Source organism: Geotrypetes seraphini, chromosome 7 (genome assembly GCF_902459505.1).
Source record: "Geotrypetes seraphini chromosome 7, aGeoSer1.1, whole genome shotgun sequence".
Classification (NCBI taxonomy): Eukaryota; Metazoa; Chordata; class Amphibia; order Gymnophiona; family Dermophiidae; genus Geotrypetes; species Geotrypetes seraphini.
In genome coordinates this window covers 176,739,632-176,759,188 of record NC_047090.1, presented here as the reverse complement: position 1 = coordinate 176,759,188, position 19,557 = coordinate 176,739,632, and the positions used below count along the sequence as shown (strand labels likewise).

Here is a 19,557-nt window from a genome sequence, read left to right as displayed (position 1 = left end):
GCATTGTGAGGTCAGAGAGCTTTATGGTTATAGAAGCATAGAAACATGCTAGCAGATAAAGGTCACATGACCCATCCAGTCTGCCCATCCGCAGCATCCACTATCTCCTCCTCTCCCTATTGGCTAAGGCTCTTAACATTTGCATCTCCTCTTCCCATAGGCTAAGGCTCTTTACACCTGCATTGTGAGGTCAGAGAGCTTTATGGTTATAGAAGCATAGAAACATGCTAGCAGATAAAGGTCACATGACCCATCCAGTCTGCCCATCCGCAGCATCCACTATCTCCTCCTCTCCCTATTGGCTAAGGCTCTTAACATTTGCATCTCCTCTTCCCATAGGCTAAGGCTCTTTACACCTGCATTGTGAGGTCAGAGAGCTTTATGTTATAGAAACATAGTCAAACACTCTATACAAGGGAAACTTCAATTAAATGAGGTAATATACAATACATCTCTCATTAATGACCTTTAAATGACAAAATTGTCAATGTGTAAAAAATAACCATCAACATTAACAAACTTTAAACATGCTTATTAGTGAACGCTCAGACCCACAACTATAACTCTAGTGAAAATTCACGGAGTCAGCTGTCTTTGGAGACCATCAAGCACAGTTACTTACCGTAACAGGTGTTATCCAGGGACAGCAGGCAGATATTCTTAACGCATGGGTGACGTCACCGACGGAGCCCTGGTACGGACATTTTTCACTAGAAAGTTCTAATTGGCCGCACCACGCATGCGCGAGTGCCTTCCTGCCCGACGGAGGAGTGCGTGGTCCCCAGTTAAGATAAGCCAGCTAAGAAGCCAACCCGGGGAGGTGGGTGGGTCGTAAGAATATCTGCCTGCTGTCCCTTGATAACACCTGTTACGGTAAGTAACTGTGCTTTATCCCAGGACAAGCAGGCAGCATATTCTTGACTGATGGGTGACCTCCAAGCTAACAAAAAGAGGGACGGAGGGAAGGTTGGCCATTAGGAAAATAAATTGTGTAACACAGATTGGCCGAAGTGCCCATCCCGTCTGGAGAAGGTATCCAGACAGTAGTGAGTAGTGAATGTGTGAACTGAGGACCAAGTGGCCGCCTTGCAGATTTCCTCGATGGGCGTGGAACGGAGGAAAGCCACAGCTCTGACCCTGTGGGCCGTGACAGCACCTTCCAGTGAGAGACCGGCCCGAGCATAACAGAACGCAATGCAGGCAGCAAGCCAGTTGGAAAGCGTCCGTTTGGAGACAGGACGACCTAGACGGTTAGGGTCGAAGGACAAAAGGAGCTGAGGAGATGAGCGGTGAGCCCTGGTACGGTCAAGGTAGTAAGCAAGGGCACGCTTACAGTCCAGCGTGTGCAATGCCTGTTCCCCAGGATGAGAATGGGGCTTAGGGAAAAAGACAGGCAACACAATGGACTGGTTGAGGTGAAATTCCGAGACCACCTTGGGAAGGAATTTAGGATGGGTACGCAGAACCACCTTGTCATGGTGAAAAACAGTGAAAGGTGGGTCGGCGACCAGTGCATGCAGCTCACTAACCCTCCTGGCAGAGGTGATGGCAATGAGGAAAAGCACCTTCCATGTAAGAAATTTGAGTGAAGTTGTGGCAAGAGGCTCAAACGGAGGTTTCATGAGTGCTGATAAAACCACATTCAGGTCCCAGACGACTGGAGGAGGCTTCAGAGGTGGTTTGACATTGAAGAGGCCTCTCATAAACCGGGAAACCAGGGGATGAGCCGTAAGAGGTTTTCCGAGGATAGGCTCATGGAACGCAGTGATGGCACTGAGGTGGACTCTGATGGAGGTCGACTTGAGGCCAGCGTCGGAGAGAGAGAGCAAATAGTCCAGTACGGTTTCCACCGCCAATGAGGTGGGATCGTGATGATGAAGCAGACACCAAGAGGAGAACCGGGTCCACTTCTGATGGTAACATTTGAGGGTGGCCGGTTTCCTGGAGGCATCCAGAATGCGACGGACAGGCTGAGATAGATTCTCTGGAGAGGTCAGCCCGAGAGAAACCAAGCTGTCAGGTGGAGCGAGGACAGATTGGGATGTAGTAGAGACTGATGCTGTTGAGTAAGTAGAGTAGGAAACACAGGAAGAGGAATGGGCTCCCTGGAGCTGAGCTGGAGCAGGAGGGAGAACCAGTGTTGGCGAGGCCATCGAGGGGCGATGAGAATCATGGTGGCTTTGTCCCTGCGGAGTTTGAATAACGTCCGCAACATCAGAGGTAGAGGAGGAAAGGCATAGAGGAACCGATCCGTCCAGTTGAGCAGGAATGCATCCGGGGCCAGACGATGAGGAGAGAAGAGTCTGGAACAGAAAAGGGGCAGCTGATGGTTGTGAGGAGCTGCAAAGAGGTCCACCTGAGGAGTGCCCCACCGAGCAAAGATGGAGTGGAGTGTGGGAGGATCCAGAGTCCACTCGTGAGGTTGAAGGATGCGGCTGAGATTGTCGGCCAGGCAGTTCTGTTCGCCCTGGATATAGACCGCCTTGAGGAAGAGACTGTGGGCCGTGGCCCAGGTCCAGATGCGGATGGCCTCCTGACAGAGGAGGGGAGATCCGGTGCCGCTTTGCTTGTTTATGTAGTACATGGCGACTTGGTTGTCTGTGCACAGGAGAAGAACCTGAGGGTAGAGAAGGTGCTGGAAGGCCTTGAGAGCATAGAACATGGCCCTGAGTTCCAGGAAATTGATGTGATGTTGACGTTCCTGAGGGGTCCAGAGTCCCTGAGTGCGAAGGTCTCCCAGGTGAGCTCCCCATGCATAGGGGGAGGCATCTGTGGTTATGATCATGGAGTGAGGGGGTAGATGAAAGAGTAGACCCCTGGAAAGATTGGAGGAGTTCAACCACCATTGAAGAGATTGCTGAAGAGACGATGTCACAGAGATGGGATGAGAAAGAGGATCCGTGGTCTGTGACAATTGGTTGGCTAGAGTCCACTGAGGTGTCCTGAGGTAGAGTCGCGCCAGAGGAAGCACATGGACCGTCGATGCCATGTGGCCCAGGAGGACCATCATCTGCCGAGCTGGAATGGAGTGACGGAGGAGCACCTGACGGCAGAGGTGGAGCAGAGTTCGTTGGCGGTCGGAGGGGAGAAACGCCCTCATCAGAGTGGTGTCGAGAACGGCTCCAATGAACTGAAGTCGCTGTGTGGGAAGTAGATGCGACTTGGGATAGTTGATCTCGAACCCCAGGAGATGGAGGAAGGAGATGGTGTACTGAGTGGCTTGTAGCACAAGTGGAGACGTAGGTGCTTTTACCAACCAATCGTCCAAGTAGGGGAACACCTGGAGGTTGTGAGACCTGAGAAAGGCCGCCACCACAATAAGGTGAACACCCTGGGCGATGATGCGAGGCCAAAGGGTAGCACCTTGTACTGATAGTGGCGGTGCTGTATCTGAAATCGGAGGTAGCGACGTGAATTCAGATGGATTGGAATGTGAGTGTAGGCCTCTTTGAGGTCCAGGGAACATAGCCAGTCTTGTGGAGAGAGAAGAGGATAAAGCGTGGCCAGGGAGAGCATTCTGAACTTTTCCTTGACCAGACACTTGTTGAGATCCCGGAGATCGAGGATGGGACGAAGGTCTCCTGTCTTCTTGGGAACCAGGAAGTAGCGGGAGTAGAATCCCTGGCCCCTTTGGTCTGTGGGAACCTCTTCGATGGCATTGAGGAGAAGGAGGGATTGGACCTCCCTTAGGAGGAGAAGGGACATGAAGGGAAACACGGCCTCCGCAAAATCAAAACCGGAGGCCTGTATGGTGGCAACAGGCCCCGCTGGGGCCGGTTTTAAAAAATAGAGAAAATCGAGAGATTTTTTTTTTTTTTTTTTTTGAATCGAATAAAAAAGAGAACCCGAAGTGGGAAAAAGAGAAAAAACGAGAAAAAAGCGCGAGCGGGAAGGCAAAAAGGCCGTTGAAACCACATGCGTCTTCTTCGCTCCGCGGAAACGAAGAAACTGGGGACCACGCACTCCTCCGTCGGGCGGGAAGGCACTCGCGCATGCGCGGTGCGGCCAACTAGAACTTTCTAGTGAAAAATGTCCGTTCCGGGGCTCCGTCGGTGACGTCACCCATGCGTTGAGAATATGCTGCCTGCTTGTCCTGGGATAATCGCGTGTTCACTATCTCCACCACCAATTACCATAGAACACATCAGTTGGAAAGAATTTTTGAAAATTATCTGGCATGTATGGTGGTAATACTGCTAGCACTCAGCTGCTCCGGGTAACATAGTAGATGGCGGCAGATAAAGACCCGAATGGTCCATCCAGTCTGCCCAACCTGATTCAATTTAAATTTTTTAATTTTTTCTTCTTAGCTATTTCTGGACAAGAATCCAAAGCTCTACCCGGTACTGTACTTGGGTTCCAACTGCCGAAATCTTAATGTTGATGGTTATTTTTTATACATTCACAATTTTGTCATTTAAAGGTGAGTTATAGAAACATTAACATGATGGCAGATAAAAGCTAAATGACCCATCTAGTCTGTCCATCTGCAGTAACCATTATCTCCTCCTCTCCCTATTGGCTAAGGCTCATAACATTTGCATCTCCTCTTCCTATAGGCTAAGCCTCTTTACACCTGCATTGTGATGTCACAGAACTTTAGTAACATAGAAATATGATGGCAGATAAAGGCTAAATGACCCATCTAGTCTGTCCATCTGCAGTAACCATTATGTCCTCCTCTCCCTATTGGCTAAGGCTCTTCACATTTGTATCTCCTCTTCCTATAGGCTAAGCCTCTTTACACCTGCATTGTGAGGTCATAGAGCTTTATGATTATAGAAACATGATGGCAGATAAAAGCCAAATGGCCCATCTAGTCTGCCCACCCACAGTAACCGTTATCTCTTTCTCTCTCTGAGAGATCCCAGGTGCCTATCCCAGGCCCTTTTGAATTCAGACATAGTGCAATGCTCCTCCTTCAGCAATACCCACCACTTCTGCCAGAAGGAGGTGAAAGAAGAAGAATGCTAACATGGCAGATGAGGGATGAAAGGGAGCGAGAGGAATTGCAGCCAGAATGTGACTTCAGGTACAATTCTGATTTGTTGAGCATTCTTGAGGACTGTCACCCGGGCATAAAATTTACATCGGTGGTGCCTAGTCCTCTCCTGGAATCACACCGAACAAGTTCGGCTACCAGGACTACCACTATAAAAAGATACCAGATCTGCATATAGTGGATCTCCAATAAACTCTGTGAGCCGCCTTGGATAAAGGCGGATTAGAAATGTTTTAAATAAATAAATGCAGATTTGTCTCAGACATATTCATTGTGGCAATCCTGAAAATCTGATTTCTTATAGGTGCCTCCAGGAGAAGAACTCCTTTACATTAAAGTCCTGTTAGGTAGTCACTTCACCTTCCTCTTGCGCTGGATCGGTAGCATGGAATGTTGCTACTCTTTGGGGTTCCGGAATCTTTTGTTACTCTTTAGGATTCTGAATGGAATGTTGCTACTCCTTGGGGTTCCGGAATCTTTTGCCTAAGCTCCGTTCTCATCTGCACAAGACTCAAACATTTTAAAATCATAAGTAGCAACATTCTAGAGCTCAGATTATGATGTCATAATGCCTCATTCCACCAATGCCTAAGCTCCGTCCTCATCTGCACAAGTCTCAAACACTAGCAACATTGTAGAGCTCAGATTTTGATGTCATAATGCCTCATTCTACCAATGCCTTAGCTCCGTCCTCATCTGCACATGCCTCAAAACACTTTATAATCCTAAGTAGCAACATTCTAGAGCTCAGATTGTGATGTCATAATGCCTCATTCCACCAATGCCTAAGCTCCGTCCTCATCTGCACAAGCCTCAAACACTTCAAAATCATAAGTGTTTGAGGCTTGTGCGCTTAAGACAGTGTACAAGAAAGGGGCAGGGACAGTGACAAAACTCCTTGGGGATGGGGCGGGGAAATTGAGTTCCTATGGCAACAGAGAAAAATGTGTCCCTGTGTCATTCTCTACCCCACGTTTAAAATGGAAAATATCAGAAACAAAAGACTTGGCAGTTACCCTAAAAGCTCTACCATCAAAGAAAAGAGACAAACCAGGGCAAAACTGTCCCACTAACTCCAATAGGCACTGAATGAAAAAAACGTGGCCTTCCATTACGAAAGCAACTTCTCCTACTTCTAGAATTTCGTCTCACTCAGAGAAGGAGCCAACAGTTTCAGTACTATGCACTACTCTAAATCCCGATTGACGGAGATGCAATACATACTCCAAGAACTGGTTTACAGCCACCTGGTCCGTTGCCTTAGAAACATAGAAATAGACGGCAGATAAGGGCCACGGCCCATCAAGTCTGCCCACTCCAGTGATCCTCGCTATCTATCTTTGCGGATAGATCCCACATGTCTATCCCATCTGGCCTTAAAATCCGCCACACTGGTGGCCTCAATAACCCGAAGTGGAAGACTATTCCAGCGATCAACCACCCTTTCAGTGAAGAAGAACTTCCTAGTGTCACTGTGCAGTTTCCCGCCCCTGATTTTCCATGAATGCCCCCTTGTTGCCGCGGGACCCTTGAAGAAGAAGATGTCTTCTTCCACCTTGATGCGGCCCGTGAGATATTTGAATGTCTCGATCATATCTCCCCTCTCTCGACGCTCCTCGAGTGAGTAGAGCTGCAAATTCCCCAACCGCTCCTCGTACGGGAGCTCCCTGAGTCCCGAGACCATCCTGGTGGCCATCCTCTGGACCGACTCCAGTCTCAGCACAGTCTCCCTGGCAACAGCAGATTAGATATTGGTCTGTAGTTACTAATGCTTCCCATATCATCAGAAGACTTTGGGATCGGATGATGAGTAGCCGGTTTCCCCAAAGCAGGAACTAAACCTGTCGACAGGCTATCATTAACCATCTAAGCAAGATTTCGCAGAAAATCAAGGAAAATAGTTTGGGGCCTGCAGCAGAAATATAAGAAGAACACTGAAGATTTGAATAGGAATCCCTTACAGGACGAGCAAACAAAGAGCCTAATGGTTTGAGCTGAGGGCTGGGAAGCAGAAGGCAGAGGTTCAAATTCCACAGCATCTCCTGTGGCCTTGGACAAGCCATGGAAGCTTCCATTGCTTTGGAATGGCTGGAGAAGGTACCACTACAAAGGCATCCATCAGTCATGCATGGCTTCTACCTGGATACAGGAAATACAAATACAGCAAAACCTTGGATTGCAAGTAACTTGGTTTGCAGGTGTTTTGCAAGACAAGCAAAACATTTGGTTAAATTTTAACTTGATATACAAGCAATGTCTTGCAATACGAGTACATACAGTATACACGCGTCACATCATCACAACTGAGCCGATGGTCTTCTCTCTCTGACGCTGCAGGAGTAGTGACTGTTCTAAACGAGCAAAGTCTTGCAATACGAGTACATACAGTATACACGCGTCACATCATCACAATTGAGCCGATGGTTCTTCTCTCTCTGACGCTGCGTTATCTGGATTTTAATTTGTTAACAAATTATTTAAGGACGCACAACATATATGTCCATATAATGAGTGAAAATGTTGTGTGATCATGGCACCGAGGTACCCCCCTCTTCAAACAAGGCATGCACCCAAAAAGAGGGAGAAAAAGCCTCAGACTAATGTAGCAGTATAGAACCAAAAGGTACAAATCAAAACTGCTTTTGATACTATCACTGGCAAATAACTCCCTCACAGAACAGCTCAGGTTTAGAAAAGGGCAAAGTCACCTGGAGGCTTGTTCAAGGAGTTAGCTGACAAAAGACGACTTGAGCTCCAACGCTGTCACGTCTTCTCCAATCTTCCCAACAAGCGAGGGGGCTGGTTTCAGCGCGGCTGCACTTTTCAAGGCTGTATTGTTTGTTCCCCTGATGAGCCAAACATTGGTGAAACAAGGTCGCTTGTTGGGAAGACTGGAGAAGACGTGACAGCGTTGGAGCTCAAGTCGTCTTTTGTCAGCTAAGTCCTTGAACATGCCTCCAGGTGACTTTGCCGTCTTCTAAACCTGAGCTGTTCTGGGAGGGAGTTTTTTGCCAGTGAAAGTATCAAAAGAAGTTTTGATTTGTACCTTTTGGTTCTATACTGCTACATTAGTCTGAGACTTTTTCTCCCTCTTTTTGGGTGCTTGCTGGGTTTGAAGAGAGGGGTATCTTGGTGCCGCAATCACACAACATTTTGACTCGTTATCTGGATTTTAAAATGGCATTTGACAAAGTACCTCTTGAATGACTCCTGAGTAAATTAGAAAGTCGAGGGTTCAGATGTATTGTCCTACTATGGATTAGAAACTGGTTAAAAGAAAAGAGAGTAGGGCTAAATGATCAGTATTCTCAACAGAGAAGAGTAGACAGTGGAGTTCCCCAGAGGTCTGTGCTGGGACTGCTGCTTTTTGACAGATTTATATATTTTAAAAAAAAATCTAGATATGGGATCATTAGAGAGGCAATTAAATTTGCTGTTGAAACAAAGGTATTCAAAGTTGCTAAATCACAAAAAGATTGTGAGAAACTGAAAGAGGACCTTTAAGAGACTGGGAAACTGGCCATCCAAATGGTATCTGAGCACGTGCAAAGTGACGCATGTGAGAAAGAGGAACCCAAACTGTAGCTGAATGATGCAAGGTTCCAAATTAAGAGCCACCGCCCAGGAAAAGGATACGTTGAAACCCTCTGCTCAGTATGCAGCAGTGACTAAGAAAATAGGAATTATTAGGAAAAGAATGAAAACCAAAAGCAAGAACATTAGAATGACTTTCTTTTTCACTATAGTGCAGGGGTGTCAAAGTCCCTCCTCGAGGGCCACAATCCAGTCGGGTTTTCAGGATTTCCCCAATGAATATGCCATGAAATCTATTTGCATGCACTGCTTTCATTGTATGCTAATAAATCTCATGCATATTCATTGGAGAAATCCTGAAAACCCAAATGGATTGCGGCCCTCAAGGAGGGACTTTGACACCCCTGCTATAGTGCATTTGGTGAATCTTGTGTGCAATTCTGGTCGGTGCATCTCGAAAAATATACAGTGTGATTAGCAAAGGTACAGAGAAGGGTGACAAAATGACAAAGGGGATGGGTAACTTCCCTATGAGAAAAGGCTAAACAGGCTAGTGTTCTTCAGCTTGGAGAAGAGATCTGATACAGGTCTATGCAATAATGAGTGGAGTAAAACATGTAGAAATAAATTGCCAGTTCACTCTTTCCAAAAATACAAGGATTAGGGGGCATACAATGAAGCTAGTAAGTAGTCAATTTAAAATAAACTGGAGAAACTATTTCTTCACTCAACATGCAATTAAACTCGGGAATTCACTGCTAAAAATGTGATAAAAGCAGTTAGCTTAATAGGTTTTAAAAAAAGGATTGCATAATTTCCTAAAAGAAAGGTCTATGAGCCATTATTAAGATAGACATGGGAAAATCCACTGCTTATTTCTAGGACAAGCATCATGGAATCTGTTTTACTCTTTTGGGACCTTTGCCTGGTACTTGTGACCTAATTTAGAAACACAGAAACATAGAAACATGATGGTAGATAAAGGCCAAATGGCCCATCCAGTCTGCCCACCTGCAGTAGCCATTATCTTGTCCTCTCTCTAACACAGGGGTGTCCAATGTCGGTCCTCGAGGGCCGCAATCCAGTCGGGTTTTCAGGATTTCCCCAATGAATATGCATGAGATCTATTTGCATGCACTGCTTTCAATGCATATTCATTGGGGAAATCCTGAAAACCCGACTGGATTGCGGCCCTCGAGGACCGACATTGGACACCCCTGCTCTAACAGATCCCACGTGACTATCCCAGGCTTTCTTGAAATCAGCACAATCTCTGTCTCCATCACCTCTACCGGGAGAGACTGTTCTATGCCTCTACCACCCTTTCTGTAAAAAGTATTTCCTTGGATTACTCCGGAGCCCATCACCTCTTAACTTCATCCTATGCCCTCTCGTTCCAGAGCTTCCTTTCAAACGAAAGAGACTCAACTCATGCGCATTTACACCGCATATTTATCTAAACATCTCTATCAAACGCCAGAAAGTTCTTTTTCACACAGAGGGTGGTGGCTATATGGAATGCGCTACCAGAAGAAGTGATAAGCAGGAGCACGCTACAGGGCTTCAAGGAAGGTTTGGATAGGTACCTAGAGGACAAAGGGATTGAGGGGTACAGATAGGAGTAGAGGTAGGTCATAAGGATAGGATTAGAGGACTAGAGGTAAGTTACAAAATTAGTCTGGGACCACTGTTCAGGCGATAGGCCTGGTGGGCTGCCGCGTGAGCGGACCGCTGGGCAGGATGGACCTCTGGTCTGTCCCAGCGGAGGCACCTTCTTATGTTCTTATATCTCCCTTCTCCCGCCTTTCCTCCAAAGTATACAGATTGCGATCTTTAAGTCTGTCCCCAAATGCCTTATGACAGGCATGGGCAACTCCGGTCCTCGAGGGCCGGAATCCAATCGGGTTTTCAGGATTTCCCTAATGAACATGCATTGAAAGCAGTGCATGCAAATAGATCTCATGCAGATTCATTGGGGAAATCCTGAAAACCCGACTGGATTGCGGCCCTCGAGGACCGACATTGGACATCCCTGCCTTATGATGAAGACCACTATTTTAGTAGACTTCCTCTGAACCAACTCCAACCTGTTTATATCTTTTTGAAGGTGAGGCCTCCAGAATTGTCCACAATATTCTAAATGAGTTCTCACCCGAGTCTTATACAGGGGCATCAATACCTCCTTTTTCCTACTGGCCATACCTCTCCCTATGCACCCTAGCATCCTTCTAGCTTTCGCCGTCACCTTGTTTGGCCACCTTACGATCATCACATACAATCACACCCAAGTCCCGCTCTTCCGTCGTGCACCTAAGTTCTTCACCCCCTAAACTGTACCGTTCCTTCGGGGTTTCGTATTTCTTAGCATTGTAAGGTCATGCATTTGGAAACAGGACACTAGGCTTGATCCAGTACATTAGGAGATATACCTCGTACATATGTTTGGTTTATATTACGTTTTATTTGTAGTTTGTTGACCACACGACCCCTGCATAGCCAAAACACAGCCTGTGTTGGGACATATCAATAAAAGCTGCTTTACAAGAATAAAGACCTTGTAACAAAGCCTTTTATTGCAGAATTAGTACTCTTGACCACCATGATTGGAATCCCACCAAGACTCCACTTTTTGTGTTTCTGGTTTCAGTTTCTGTGGAGATTGTTTTTTTCTTTTGTGTGTATTTCTTCATCCAGGACAGCAATATTTATCTTCTTAAGTTCCTACTGACAATACTCGCTATACGACATGAAATACATCTTTCCTACTAACGACAGTCACTGTGCAACATGCGATACTGAACCTCTCTCAAACTGACAAAACTCACCATGTAACATGCAGAACTGAACCTCTCTCCCACTAACACTCACTGTGTGGCAACACTGAACCTCTCCTATTGACATGTGTGACATGCAGCACAGATGAACCTCTCCTAGGAGGACACTCGAAGTTACAAGGAAATGCTTTTAAAACCAATAGGAGGAAATATTTTTTTCCCTCAGAGAATAGTTAAGCTCTGGGATGTGTTTACCAGAGGATGTGGTAAGAGCAGTTAACACAGCTGGTCTTAAAAAAGGTTTGGATAAGTTAATGGAAGAAAAGTTCATAGTCTTATTAAGACAGACATGGGGGAAGGTGTTGATACTATTTAGATTTTTGCCAGGTACTTGTGACCTGAATCAGCCATCATGAAGACGAGATACTGGGCTAGATGGACCATTGGTCTGACCCAGTAAGGTAGGGTTACCATTTCTGTAGTAGTATAAAAAGAGGACATCCCAGACCCGCTGCCCCACAAACCTCATTTCCTCTCCTTCCCTGCGCTTGGGGCCACATCTGGAGGGCCCCCGAGCATGCGATGAAGTCACACGCAAACGTATGACATCACATGCTTGGAAGCCTTCCGGACATGGTCCCGAGCGCTGGAAGAGCCAGGTTCCTTCCAAAACCTGGAGAAACTATCTGGTTTTCAAAATTCATTCAGACACCCAGACAGTTCCCTAAAGAGGGCATGTCTGGGTAAATCCGGACGTCTAGTCCAGTGGTTCCCAACCCTGTCCTGGAGGACCACCAGAGGCCAGTCGGGGTTTCAGGATAGCCCTAATTTATATGCATGAGAGAGATCTGCATATAATGGAGGTGCCAGGCATGCAAATCTGCTCCATGCATATTAATTAGGGCTATCCTGAAAACCCGACTGGCCTGGTGGTCCTCCAGGACAGGGTTGGGAACCACTGATCCAGTGGCCATAACCGTACAGCAGGGGTAGGCAATTCCGGTCCTCGAGAGCCGGAGTCAGGTCAGGTTTTCAGGATATCCACAATGAATATGTATGAGATGGATTTGCATGCACTGCCTCCTGCAGATGCAAATCTATCCCATGCATATTTATTGTGGATATCCTGAAAACCTGACCTGGCTCCGGCCCTACAGGAAGGCTATTCTTTAAGTTATGTTCTACTGACATCTCTGCCCTGACCCAAACTCCCCTGCGGATTTACTTTGTAAAGTTCCCATTGCTGAAGCCCAGTCTGTCTACTTGCAATTGCTTCCCCTCCCATAAATATTCAGAAATGAATGGGCGCTTCCATTCACACTCCCTCCCCGGGTCTGCCTGGCAAGAAAGTCCGAGGCTCCGCGGCTTGACTAGGCCCGGGCCCGCTCTGTACCGTTAGCGATGAGCTTGGCCGAAAGCTGCTTGACCAGCTCGGGGATCCGATCCCATTGGCACTCGGAGCGGCAGCGCTCGATCTCCGTCTCCAGCCGGGAGCCCGACTTCTTGGTGGCCATGGTGGCTGCGAGCCGCACCGGGCCGGGGAGCCGTCGGGCTCCGGAGCCACTGCGGCAGAGTGGAATTGAACGAGCGCCCCCTACGGGCGCAGGGAGGCAGCGGCGGGGGTCGGAGACTCGGCCAGGTAGCAGCCTAAGAGAGTCGGGAGATGGAAAAGAGCGTAGGAGCAGCGAGCCATGTACAAAGCCGCGCTGCGAGTCTGAAAAGCATGCATTTAAATAAATATAATTACGTTGAAAAACTGCTACTATTATTAACTATGTCTATAGCGCTACCAGACATATGCAGCGCTGTACAGAATCACAGACAGTCCCTGCTCAAAGAGCTTACATTCTAGACACAGACAAACAGGATATGGTGGATACAGTTAAGGAGAACGATTGCTGGCTGGGTTGGAGGGCAGAGGGACAATCGAGCCCTTGTGACATCACAGATGAGGTTGGCTCTTAGGCATTGGTGGAATGAGGCATTATGATGTCACAATACCAGCTCTGCTTCTCAAAGACTGAAACTCTTCATACTACTACTACTACTACTATGAATTATTTCTATGACGCTACCAGACGAAGAAGACAGTCCCTGCTGGGACTTAGCTTACAATCTAAGCAGACATGACAACAGGATATCATGGATACAGTTAAGGGGAACGGTTAATCTGCTGGCTGGGTTGGTGGGCAGTGGGACAATCAAGCCCTTGTGACATCACAGATGAGGTTGGCTCTTAAGCATTGGTGGAATGAGGCCTTATGATGTCACAATACCAGCTCTGCTTCTCAAAGACTGAAACTCTTCATACTACTACTACTATGAATTATTTCTATGACACTACCAGACATATGCAGCGCTGTACAGAGTCACAAAGAAGACAGTCCCTGCTCGAAAGAGCTTACAATCTAAGCAGACAGGATGTCATGGATACAATTAAGGGGAGCAGTTAATCTGGTGGCTGGGTTGGAGGGCAGAGGAGTAGGGTTATGGATTGAAGACTATATTCAAAAGGTGGGGTTTCAGTCTGTGTTTAAACAAGGGAAGGGCTTGGCGGACAAACTCAGGTAATTTATTCCAGGCATAGGGGGCAGCTAGATGAAAGGAACAAAGTCTGGAATTGTAATTAAGTTCAAAAACTGGGGTGGGGGGGAGGAGCCTTACCAACATGGTATCCTGAAGGATTTCAGCAGAACGCCTTCATGCCCTTTTCCCTTATTTAATGGTGAAAAGGAAATCTAAAACCCGGGTTGGTTCCTCAACTATCCGGCCCAATGATTGCATTTGTCGAGCGAGGCGCTGGGGTGAAACCGGATGAGAAGTCCTCAGCTGGAAGAGAAAATGAGACGGAGCATTCTTGAGCCTCTCTCCGGAGGAGAGCGAAGCAGCAATGCTGGAGGGTAGCGAGGAGAGTGAAATCCTCGCAGCGCAGAGAGTTTCCACCGCCTCAGCATTGTTTTTACCATCAACCGACAGCTTGGTTTTGACCAGTGATCTACAGGAATCTGCCACCGTGATGTTGCCTTCAGGTACTGTGATAAAAGAGGTTGAAACGGCCTTTTCTATTTCTCCTTTGAAGAAAAACCCCCAGTAGTTGATTTGGATTCAGTACAAGAAGCAATTTCTGTGTTACAGTTTTCCCTTGGGACTTCAAGTCAAAAATTAGCTGCACAAACTTCTGGATCATCACTAGAAACTTCTAAATTACATCAGAAATTGGGGAAATTAGAGGCTAAGGTCCAGGACTAAGAGAAAAAATTAGAAAGTGTAGGAGCACAATCAGCTCCTAATGAGAGAAAAAGGTTATATTAATAAGAAGTTGGAGATATTGGAGAATGCAACACGGAGACACAACCTCAGAATGATTAATTTTCCTAAATTGCCTACAACCTCTGCCCTTGATTTTTTTTTTAAGAGATATCTTTCTAAGGTTTTAAAGGCGTGTGAAACTTCATATCCTCCTATCTCAAAGATTTATTAGCTTCCTTTGGGAAAGAAAAAATTGAGTGAAGATCAATTTGATCCAGGAGCTGAAGCTCTAAACATAACTGAAATCTTGGAAAAATCTGATTCTGAACTAGTTCAAACAGCTACAATGGTACCTCGGAATCCGAATGCCCCAGAACTCGAACGCTTTGGAGTCCAAACTTTTTTGTAGTAAATTTTGCCCCAGAATCCCAACTCTGCTTTGGAATCCGAACACCCTGCACATTATATGTGTGTATTTTTGCCCCAGAATCTGAATGCTGCTTTGGAATGTTTGTTAATGTTTTACCTTAAAATCCAGTTTATTTCCTGTTAAAATTTGAGTTTGTGGGACCCAGGAACGGATTAATCCAGTTTCTATTATTTTCAATGGGAAAAATTGTCTTGGAACTCGAACGCTTTGGAACTCGAACGGGGTTCTGGAATGGATTAAGTTCAGATTCCAAGGCTTTGTTTGTTCAATTGGCATTAGACTCCGATGGTTGTTAAAGATGCTCTTTAAAGTTAAAAATAAATTGTTTATGACCCCCTAGAATTATAATGTATCCTGATGTGTCCAGAATAACACAGACAAAAAGGAAGCAATTCCTATTACTAGGACCCCAAGTCTTAAACTGGGTGCATAATTTATTTAAGATTTCCCTGTAAGTGTTTGCTTAACTTACAAGGAGATAAATATATCTTTTTTGAATCTTCACAGCTATCTAGATTTTTGTAAGTAAAGGGCAGATTTAGACTAGTACACCTGTTAATACCCAAGAATGAAGCTCAAATAGACACACCCCTCATTTTCTTTCTTTTAAGTTGATAATTCTGAACATTTCAGGTTTCCTCCTCCATTGATAAGAGGACTAATTTACGGTCTAGGCAAAACAAAGATGTCTTTCTAATTATTATTTGAAAATTTCTTTTAAGAGCTCCTTTTATCAAGCCGCACTAGCGGGGTTAGCGTGCGCAACTTTTAATCACGCGCTAACCCCCTGTGCTGGCCACAAAACTACCGCCTGTTAGCGCGGCCGGCGGTTTAACGCACGTTAAACCACTAGCGCGGCTTGATAAAAGGAGCCCTAAATGTTTTTGTTGCCGAGACTGTTTATTTCTGTATATGATGTATTTTTGGATCATGTTAAATTTGAAATTTAATAAAGATAAAATTTAAAAAAAAATTAAGTTAAAAAACGGAGGGAGTAGAGAAAACTCTTTCCTGTTTATTTCTTGAGGGTTGGGAGCCCCCGTCGCTGAAGGTCAGGTATTTTTGTTTCAGTTCCACCAACTCCCATGAGGGGGAGGAGGAAATTCATCATTTTTGTGGTACCTTCTTTGAGGCCCCTGCTTGCCTGCTGCACTAACATTGATGGGCAGGAGTTGAGGGAGTAGATGATTGATGGTCTCTAAGGATTTTGTCAAGGCCTTCCTCTATTATCTACTCCTGGAGGAATTCTGCGCACAAAATTTGCAAATTCTGCAAGTTGGACAACAAGTAAACAATATTTTTGCTAATTATCATCCAGAATTTCAGTACAATTCAGTATTATCATTAAATTATAATAGCGAAAACAAAGAGCCAGGATCTCTCTTACCCCTGTCCCCCCCCTCCCCTCCGTCAACATCTCTCACTGTCTCCCCACTGTCCCTAATCCAGCATTCCTCTACCTCTGTGACACTAATTTCAATTAATGGCAACCTGTTGCTGGCTCTGCAAGCTTTCCACTGAGAAAGAGGAAGTGACTTCAATAATTTTGGGACCACAGTAGGGGGAAGCCTACAGAGGCTGCCCAAAGATGTTGCCGGCGGCGATTCTAGCTGCAGCGAGGGATTGCCAACCCAACACCAAAATCTGCGCAGATCGCAGGTATTTCCCCCAACCAGCATCTTTCACACTCTCCCCATCATCCCCAATCCAGAATTCCTGCCCACTACCTCTGTGATGGCAATAGAAAATGCCAGCTAATGGTAACCAGCTTCCAACTTTGCAGGCTTCCCTCTATCAAAGTGCCACCAAAGAAAAAGGAAGTGACATCGTTGAAGGCGGGACCACAGTAGAGGGAAGCCGGCAGAGACCATGCAGGCTGCACAAAGATGTGGACGGCAGTGATTCAGGCCGCAGTGATGGAGTGCTGACCCGACACCAAAATCTGCACAGACCTCAGGTAATTCTGCATCCCTGGGGAATTCTTTGTAAATTCTACATTGCGCAGTAGTGCAGAATTCTGCCAGGAGTAATTATTAGGTTAAAAGAATCCCGTATTTCTGTGGGAGGAAGAGGGGGCAAGTTTGTGTACTATTGGTTAGCAGACTGGATGGAGAATAGGTAGAACTACCTATAAATTCTAGTGTAGACTTTTCATTTTGTTGGCAAATTACACAGCAAAATTATTGCATTTCAAGTGTGACTGGTTAGGCTGGTTCTTTTCTGGGTTTTGCAGTAGGCTGTTTACTATTGTGAACAAGACTGAATTGGCAAACTTGAATGCATTGGGAGAAATAGTGTTCTTTGACTGCTGTTCAGACAGGAGTGCGTAGGGTTACCAGAGCCCAGATGCACTAAAGCCAGTGATCGTCGCTAAACCTGTTTTGACAACTTTAGTGTCAATCGCATTGGCCAACCCAGTGCAGAAAATGGCTTACTGCATGGTTTCCTGCACGATCGTTCATTCCCCGATCCGACCATGCAGATAAGCTCATTAATATTAATTGCCATGTAAACGCTAACATGGCTTTCTGATGCACTAATAAAAGTGATCGCTTTTAGCAATCCCAAAAAAGTGACTGCTCAAGACCAGTTGTTTACCTGTTTAGCCCTTTTTTTAATGGGTACAGATTCTCATTCACAATATCTGCCTCATTAGAAAAAAAAATAAAAGAAGCACACCCACAAAGCAGTGAAAACGGCATGCCAACCTCTCTCCCCCATCGCAAAAGAAAATTGGCAGGAGGGGCGCCTCCCCCCGAACCATCCTCTCCACTCCCCCCCCCCAAAAAAAAAAAAGCAGGTGGGATGTCTGCTCCCTCCTGCTACCAGATGCTCCCCCGAACCTTTCCCTCCCGGTACCTTGTTTATTGGAAGGAGGAGGGAAGCACGGTCTCTCCTCCTTCAAGGCCCGCCGATCCTAAATGGCAGGACTTCCCTCCTCAGTTCATCATGTGATGCACGGGGAGGGGCCCAAGGCCCTGATTGGCTCAGACTCCTAAGGCCCCTGTGCCCATTAAAAATAAATAGAAAGGTTTCCTGCCCTGAACAGCTGAGTGCAGGAGGCTTTCCCCTGACTCTCAGCTGTCCGGGCTTCCCCTGCCAGCTCTGCGCATGTGTGAGAATCACTCTCACTCTCACAGCCATCAATCGGATGGGAGAGTTGGGGATTACGACAAATCTCAGAGTGAATCAATAGCTCTTTTTGAATCAGCCAAAAAATCAGAGCAGACCTACATGGTCTGACTGATCCTTTAGTGCAGTGTTTTTCAACCTTTTTATACCTATGGACCGGCAGAAATAAAAGAATTATTCTGTGGACCGGCGGTTGAAGAACACTGGGCTAAGTCGTGGGCCAGACCCCGCCCATCTCTACCCAATCTCCACCCCAGACCACGCCCCCATAATAGTACTAATTGCACTTTGCACGTCCCGTGCCTCATCTGGAAGCCTTCCCTCTGACGTTGCGACGTCAGAGAGAAGGCTTCCGGTTCAGGCGCAGGACGCCCGTAGGAGCCACTGCCCGTGGCTTTGTGCACTGAATCAGGAAGAGGGAGCTGGCTCGAAGATAACACCGCATCGATCGCACCGTGGACCGGCGGTTGAAGAACACTGTTATGGGCCTGATGAACGTGCTGGCCTTGTGGACCGGCAGGAAATTTCTGTGGACCGGCACTGGTCCATGGACCGGTGGTTGAAGAACACTGCTTTAGTGCATCTAGGCCCAGATTTAATCAGTAAAAATAAAAAAGGAGGATACATGGCCCAGCCCCACCCCCACATGAACTGTCTCTTTTTCCCCAAGGTCAGTGCTGCGTCTGGAGGGCGTCCAAGCATGCACGGATGCGACACAGTGTTGTCACGTCGTATCCACACATGCTCGGAGGCCCTCCAGATGCGGCCCCCAAACTCGGCACTTCTAAAACCCAAACTGCCGGGTTTTGGAAATCCTCCCCCCCCCCCAGGCAGACCGTCTTCTAAAAAGTGGACATGTCTGGGTTTTACCAGGCATCTGGTAACCCTAGGACCAATCTGTATGTGCCACAAATGTAAGCCGGAGCAATTATCCTATGAATTCACAGAAAAGGGCTAAGCTTAATGTTTCACAAACTCCCCAGAGAGGCATGGGCTAAATTGCTGTTCCAAAGGCTCCCCTAGGGACTGGAAGCCAAATTCTGTGTCTTAAAGATAGGAAGACACTAAATGCCACTATTCCAGATCATCAGTGAAATCCATGGGATTTTAGATTTGTGTTTCTGATTTTAAGCAACTTGAAGATGACAAATCCTTGCAGGCAATGAGAAAGCCCCGATCTGGCCCAAGACTGCCTGTCTCTGATCACCTCAAGCCCTCTAATCCCTGTTTGTCAATAATGACTGATTTTAGAAGTCCCATTCATGATTTACATGGGAAAGGTGTGGTGGCTGTGTTAGTCTACTCATGTAGAAAACAAAAGCATAAATGAAATTAAATATTACCTTTTTTTGGACTAATTTAGTTTATGATTAGCTTTCGAAAGTAACCTCTTCTTCCAAAGATCAGAAATAAGTAAACATTGGCAACATCAGTAT

General features: G+C 46.3%; 1 protein-coding gene across 2 annotated transcripts in view; it reads right to left on the bottom strand.

The window, feature by feature from the left end:
• The window catches only part of TTC7B (tetratricopeptide repeat domain 7B), a 416,190-nt gene extending 403,246 nt beyond the window's left edge, over positions 1-12,944 (bottom strand). Inside the window, exon 1 of one of the 2 annotated variants that reach the window (XM_033951913.1) lies at positions 12,704-12,944. In XM_033951913.1, the coding sequence (XP_033807804.1) occupies positions 12,704-12,824 (121 nt within the window). In that variant the 5' untranslated portion in view covers positions 12,825-12,944. The remainder of the gene's footprint in view (positions 1-12,703) is intronic. The other variant, XM_033951914.1, reaches the window with a different exon arrangement.
• Between the last annotated feature and the right edge of the window lie 6,613 nt (positions 12,945-19,557).